The sequence below is a fragment of the Elgaria multicarinata genome, chromosome 13 (genome assembly GCF_023053635.1).
Source record: "Elgaria multicarinata webbii isolate HBS135686 ecotype San Diego chromosome 13, rElgMul1.1.pri, whole genome shotgun sequence".
NCBI lineage: Eukaryota > Metazoa > Chordata > Lepidosauria > Squamata > Anguidae > Elgaria > Elgaria multicarinata.
In genome coordinates, this window is record NC_086183.1 from 29,187,472 (window position 1) to 29,194,510 (window position 7,039).

A 7,039-nucleotide genomic window follows, 5' to 3' on the forward strand; every position below is an offset into this window, starting at 1 on the left:
TTCTTCCCTCTGAGACACACACACACACACACACACACACTTTTCAGGTGTTTGATGCTAAGCTGACCTGGTCCAGATCACCAAATTTGGCCCGGTGCCTAAATACATTTTAGTTAATGCCAACTTTTCAGTTCTATTTGCAAATGCAAGAAGACCGTTTCAGCTGTGATTGCGGAATGTGTTGGAAACCGGGGTGGGGGGGGTGGGCAGGGGGGAAGGTGCCCACAGCACACGTGAAAACTCTTTGAGAAGGATGCAGCTCTGTGCTTGCGGAGAGGCGACGGCGTCACGCGCCTCAAACAGCCTCAACCTGCTTCCCCGTTGCAGAAAACATGTAGTTTAGCCCCAGGATTCCTCTCCCAGGCCCGGTTCTGTGAGCAGAATAGACAAGATTTGCACATGATGAGGAGACCTGTGTAGCTGAAAAGGCTCACACCTTCATGCTGCTTTAATGATTCCGTTTCCTTCTCTCTCTTTCTGGAGAGTTCAGAGACTTTCCCTAGCAGTGTGAGATGGCCGTGCTGGAGATTAAACTTTGTCCCCGAAGCAAAGTAGGCTTTGAAGCTACTCCTGCTGATGCTGACTTTGCCCGTCCCGCCTCCCTCTTCTCTCACCCCCCCTCCCTGCTTCCTACCAGCTGAGCTGAGTATTTAAGTCTGGACAGAGGGTCTGGCTGAACACACTGTCCCGGAGTCCAGCAGAAAAGAAGGTAAAGAAAGGTGAAGAGGAACAGCCAGCAACCTGTTCAGATCTCACACGGCTGTTGCTTAACAGGGGATGTGTTTTAGAGACGTTGGCTATGAAACCAAAGGAAGATGGTTATTCTAGATTAGGAAAGTCAGGATAAAAGGTGTTGGTGTTGCGGTTCTTTGTCGGTATGGAGTTTAGTGGGGATTCTCTCGGGGAGTCTGCATATGGCTGGACTGTGACTGAACCTGCGCGTGTCTTTTAGAGGTGGGTAAGAAACCCCCTTCGCCAATTCAAACTCTCAACTAATTTACTGCTCTCTCTTCTCCAGAAGGACCTGATCGGTGGCCGCCATGAAGTTCTTTGCCCTGTTTTTCACAGCGCTTCTGCTGGGAGGTGAGTAACTAAATGGGAAAATAAGGGAGCCTGAATCAACAAAAACAAGCAACTGGTCCTCACTACTGATGTCAGTAGAGGCTGGTGACTCCGATGCCAGTGGAGGCAGAAATCTAAAGGACTGGTTCTGAGTGACTCACTGCCCCACTGATGTCGGAGCCGCCAGCCTTCACTGGCTGATGCTCCTTAAAGTCTGGTTTAAATGTGGCATTAACACTTGTCCTGCATGGAAGTGCTCTGAGTAGCTCTGAGTAGCAGATGTTGGGGGGCACAATCAAAGGGAGAATTCTCATCCTCTTAATGTCCTGTGTGCGAGCTTCCCAGAGGCATCGGGCCGGCCTCCAAGGAAAACAGAGCGCTGAACTGGACGGACGTTTGGTCTGATCCAGTGGGCAGTACTTCGCGTCTTACGGCGTGAATGTTATATAAGAAATGGCTACTTGGTCAGATGATGGAATGTTGGAGGGAACCGGGAGAGGAGCAGAAAGGCAGAGAAAAGCATCAGAATTGCCTTGCTGGGTGGGACCAAAATACGGTCCGTCCTGATTCTTAAGTTTCCAGCCATATCCAGCCACGGGGGCTCTTTAATTCTCTCCTGCCAATGTGTGCAACAGAAACGGAGCGCTTGCCTTCTACGCCCCTGCATTGCATAATAAGGGAAGATTGCTGACTGTGAATCAGAGGGAGCTAACGAGCCCTTTGTCTGCTGTCATAGCTAGCATAGGAAGGCAGTGTGGTATAGTGGTTAGCATGTCAGGCTAGGACCGGGGAGATGTAGGTTCAATCCTTTGCTTGGTCATGGGTGACTTTGGATCAGTCACTACACCTTAGCTTGAGCTACCTTGCAGGGCTGTCGTGAGGATATAGAGGGCAGGGAGAGCTGATTAGAGGAAGAAGGGGATAAAAATATAATAAAATGGTAAGGAAAAGCTAGCAAGCACAGTAAAGGGCAAAATGAGGATGGCCAAGGGGAAGGGTTTTTTTTTTGGGGGGGGGAGACCGTTAGACTAGACCTCCAGATTGGATTGGGTTCCCTGTTGCCTATTCCTAGCATATGGGTTTCTCAAATCAGACTAGGATGTGGGAGTACCCAGTGGAGGCTGGTGACTCTGATGTCAGTGGGCCATTAGCTAGAACCTCTGGCCCAGAGGCCACAATTGGCCTGCCTGCGGTCACAATCAGCCCCTCCCCAGATGGCCACATTCCCTTCTCATGGGCCCACTCCCTTTCCCACCAACCACCGATCACTAGCCGGTTTCTTGGCTTTTGCCTAGTTTTCCTCCCAGCCTAAGAGGTTGAAATGCCTCTCCTAAAGCGTTGTGAGAACTGTAAGCTAAAATACGCGGGCACATCTGCACTTTTGTCTCCACGCCTTTTGCCTTCGCCTGCACCCAGTGCTGGAATTCGGCCTCTGAGAACGTCTCTGAAATAGAATTCTGACCTTGGCCTGAAAGAGGTTCACTTCACCTGAGATAGAAGGATGAGGACAGAATTATTACAGTTGTGCAAAAGACGAAGCAATGATAGTATTAAACGCCCCCCCCGCTTCTTTAATTAGAAGCTTCCTGTTCTGCTTCCTGTCTGGCCATTACCACCATTCATGAGAATGTGAGTTCTTTGCGCTTTCAAATACCTTACTCTGCAAGTGGTTTGCGGCTTGGCGGAACACCAGCATTGACAGGCAGCTTGTTTCCAGCTTGGTGGATCACGGCTTTTGAAAGCTTGTTCTAGGTTCTTCAAAGTTTTCCTCCTTCCCCTTATCCATGCAGGCTCCTGGGCAAATCCTCTCTCCCAAGATCAGCCCAAATCCAAATGGGAAGATGCGATGGAAAGCTTCTGGAACTACGTGGGCCAAATTGAGACCGCGGCAGACGATGTCACCGCTCAGATCAGGAGTTCGCAGCTCAGCAGGGAACTCGAGTGAGTTACTTTCCATCTCCCTTTGAATGGGTAGTGGTGGTCGCGGGGCGGTTCCAAAGCGGTATATAAATATTGTAAATAAATAAATAAATAAGACCAGGTGATATCAGCTTTAGTAGAAGTGAAACACATTTCAGGAGCGAAGATTTTGAAGTTGGAAATCCCAAGTAAGAATTGTCGAATGTTGCGATTCGGAACCTGGATTTTGGATGCTGTCATATATATATATATATAAAGTCACCTCTGAAATGTTCACATTTGCTAGGTTTTGTCTTAAATGTTGCTTTGGCCCTAGCATACCCGATCTGGAACCATCAGCTCTTTACCTAACTCCAGTTTGGCCTGGAGAACGTCACCAGACATCCACTTAGCTCCAGATCACCCACCAGAGCCCCATTGTTGCCAAACGCCTGTTAAAATATTCTTTTGCCAGCATACCTTTAGTCAGTTTACTTTGATGATTGTTTCAGTGGAGTAACAGCCCTTCAGAAATGTAATGAGTAGTAGAAGTGTTACTCAAGAGTATTATTAACTCAAAAACACATCCAGATTCGCTGTGGTGCTGACAAGTGAGAGATGAAAGACGTGGAGGGGTATAAAGAAGTGCAGCCAGAATTGGCTCTATGATGAGAAAGAATGAGGCCGTTGACAGGTTTCGGGGAGGGTAAAATGACAACAAATAATAGATTATTTCAGGAAGAGTGTCAGCCTTGCTTTCTGATTTTGGAGATCTGATGCCGGACGAGGTTAAAACGGGGAGAGCTCTGGGGTGTGGTGTGAGCAGAGTGGGAGAGATTGTGGTTATGCAGTATCTGTTAGGACTGTGCTCCGCTCTGCTTCGGATCGTGAATCCGGGGCGGAGCGACCCGATCCGCCTCCGCCAAAGGCGGATTCGAATCGGGTCGGGGGAGCTGCGGATCGAGGTGAAGCGGTTCTCCTCCATCCGGAGCTCCAAACACGGGTAAGTGGGGGGGAGGGGCTCACCAGGTGTTGCCACCACAGTCCATGCGGCAACGGCGGCAGAGCCAGGTAAGGGGGCAGGGGGTAGAGGGGCTTACCTGCGTCCGTCGTGGTTCAGCGCTGGCTTCAACTGAGGCCTGGCCCTCAGTTGAAGCCGGCACTGGACCGCGACGGAGGCAGGTAAGTGGGGGGAACTGGCTCCGCTGCCACAGCCCATGCAGCGACGGTGGCGGAGCCAGGTAAGGGGGCAGAGGAGAGGAGAGCTTATTCGGCTCCCATTTTGTCCCCCCCTTCCCCACTTACCTGCCTCCGCCGTCTGCCGCGGAGGCAAGTATGTAGGGAAGGGGGGCAAAATCTCGATCCCGATCTCGCTCCACAGAGTGGAGCGGGGGCGGGTCAGATCGACCCAAAGTGGTTCGGGCCCGATCCAAAAGTTCTGGATTGAGCCACAAAGCGGTTTGGGGGGGGGGGGGTCCGTGCACAGACCTTGTATCTACTGTATAACCTTCCCAGACCTCTATAACACCCTCCCCCTCCAACATGGGAGAATCTTTAGAATAGCCCAGGAGCTGTCCAAAATGATTCCCGCCCATTTGCTCAGAACTAGGGTGGCTATGGCAGGGAAATCTTACCTTTTTCTTTTTTCTTTAGGCCTGCTGGATTTCCCTGTTGCCCCTGGCTGGCTTGCATTAGCAAACCAGACCTGCATGCATTTTCAAAGACCTGCACACATTTTGACCATAATTTGGGCCAATTAAGGTCATTGCGGCGGTCTACTTCATTAGCATGAAGTGCACCGGCAATGAAGCACATTGTGGCTGCAGTTTGCTCAAATTAAGCAAACTGCAGCTGGGATTGTGCAATTTGCGTAAAACCCCCAGCCAGAAATCTGTGAATCTGCCCAGCTCAATGTGCATCAAGCCAGGCCAGTTTGCGGGTAAATGAGCTGAGGTCTGAGTGCTGAGCTGATGAAAGCTCAGTGAACTTCGCCCCACTGCCCCAGATGGATTCTTCCAACCAGTGCTGGGATGTTGGGGCGTTCCAACTTAGCAAAGGGGTTGCTCTGCCCCTGTGTCATTTTGTTGCTTAAGGGATGTGACCACGTTTTGCTTTCAATCTTCTGCCTCAGAGTCAGACTCAAAAATCCTGCTTGGCCCTTGTGGGTTGTGTGGATATGGTGACGCAGGCCTGTGTGAGGCTGAGGCGAACTAGAGGGTAAGCGTGGGCTGGTTACAAGCGACCTTTACCCCACGCCTGACTTTCAGGGTGATAAAATCTCCTCACCATTTAGCAGGAAGATACAAGGACCTGAATCCCTCTAGACTTTGGCTTTCTCTAGGGTCCCTCCGTCTTGAGAGATTTGAGGCCTGCGGGAATTAGGACGGCAAGGCCTAAATGCTGGAACAGGGGTAGACAATAGTGGGTTAATTAACACATTAACACATTTTCTTGGGCTTGGTGTGACGTGCTAAAAACTGTGCTTTCAAAGTGGTTGTTTAGTGTGTTGCGGCTTAAGACCTCAGCTCCTCTTTGTACTTTTTTTTGGAGAGGTTACTTGTCCTTTTCCATGGCTTCCATGGCAGCCATTTTGTGACGGTGCCCAAGACCGTTTTTCAAATTGCCTAAGGAGTCCATGGGTTGCCTGTGCTAGAGAACAATTGAGGTGATGTTATTCTAACGGCCGCTGCCTGCTTCCTTATCCTCCACAGCGACCTTATCTCAGAGACCATGACGGAAGTGAATGTTTACAGCGATGCCTTGCGTTCCAAGGTAGCCCCCTATGCCCAGGATATGCAGGAACGCCTGTCGACCGAAGTGTCGGCCCTGTCAGAAAAACTGCGAGCCGACATGGAGGAGACCAAGGCCAAGGTGATTCAATACACCAATGACGCACGCGTAATGTTGGGCCATAATGTTGAAGCGGTGCACTCCCAGTTTAACCTGTTCATGCGCAAGATGAGGAAACGCGTGAACAAGGACTCTGAAGAGTTGCGGCGAAAGTTGATTGAGTACACCGAGGAGGTGCGGGCCAGTGCCAATGAAAAAGTCGGTGCTGTGAGTCAGAGCCTCGACCCTTACATCTCCAGTATCCGTGAAAAGGGGCAGCAACGTTTCCAGGCCCTGCAGCAGGCTCTGGGAGAGCAAGGAAAACTGGTCCATGAGCAGCTCAGCAGTCGGGCTGAGGAGCTCCACGGCCATCTCCGCGAGAGAGCCGAGAATGTGAAGAGCTCTGTTGAGCAGGTTGTGGAAAAAATACAGCAGTGGTTCACCCCGGTGTTGGAGAATATCTCCTCCCAGATCCAGGCCCTGAAGGAGAAGTTCAACACGCAATCTTAAGGCCTAACCTGCACTCTCAGCAAGAAAAATATGGCAGCCCTTGGTTTCCTTAGAAACCAAGATGGCCTCCAGAGCGGAGGCTCCTTGGTTGAACGGGCCTCGACGGTCACTGTCATGTACTAACCTCTCACACTGCGCAGTGCACAGCCCTCACCCCGCTCCAATTCTACTTGGCCACAGCGCTGCCATTTTGGCTCCTTAACTTCCTACACGTTTTCTGCTGGCCAACACTTTCTAGGTCCCGCACTAATAACTGTTGCGCCTGTGAACCCCTGACAAGAAAGGCCTTTTACTGGTTCACTCGCCCCGCCCAAGCCATACCCCAAACTTCCCATTTTAACATTTCACACCCAGGAAACTTGTGCCATTCCTTTTGCCGTGATTTCTCGGCTTTACTGGTGTTTTCCGTTTTGATCCGTAACAATAAAATGTACTTTGGATAGGACGGTCTCTCTCTTTCATGTGATGTCGTTTTGTGTCGGGTTAGTGTGACACACTACATATACATATAGGCTGTGCATCACCTTGGATCTGAATCCCAAATCCAAGGCTCTGCACACACTCACACACACACACACACACACCATATTGCTGGCCCTGATGTCAGTGGGGCAGTGAATCTGCTCTGCTTGGAGGGCTCCTTTAGAGTTCTGACTGGTTCTGGCTGAAACCCAGAGTGGATTCACACACACCCCACACAGACGTCAGAACCACAAACCTCTACTGCTCAAGACCCAGA

The 7,039-nt window shown here is 50.6% G+C and overlaps 1 protein-coding gene across 1 annotated transcript; it reads left to right on the top strand.

Annotated features, from left to right (window-relative positions):
• Positions 1-625: 625 nt before the first annotated feature.
• Positions 626-6,745, top strand: APOE (apolipoprotein E). The gene is made up of 4 exons (XM_063140095.1): positions 626-709; positions 1,019-1,083; positions 2,853-3,003; positions 5,673-6,745. The coding sequence occupies exons 2-4, from the start codon at positions 1,041-1,043 to the stop codon at positions 6,298-6,300; spliced, it is 822 nt and encodes a 273-aa protein (XP_062996165.1). The 5' UTR covers positions 626-709; positions 1,019-1,040; the 3' UTR covers positions 6,301-6,745.
• Positions 6,746-7,039: the final 294 nt, after the last annotated feature.

Excerpts from the sequence above, each read along its gene's own strand:
- APOE (XM_063140095.1), top strand. The coding sequence starts at position 1,041 with ATGAAGTTCTTTGCCCTGTTTTTCACAGCGCTTCTGCTGGGAG. Across the intron at positions 1,084-2,852 it reads CACAGCGCTTCTGCTGGGAG|GCTCCTGGGCAAATCCTCTC; the intron begins GTGAGTAACTAA and ends TTATCCATGCAG. Across the intron at positions 3,004-5,672 it reads CAGCTCAGCAGGGAACTCGA|CGACCTTATCTCAGAGACCA; the intron begins GTGAGTTACTTT and ends TATCCTCCACAG.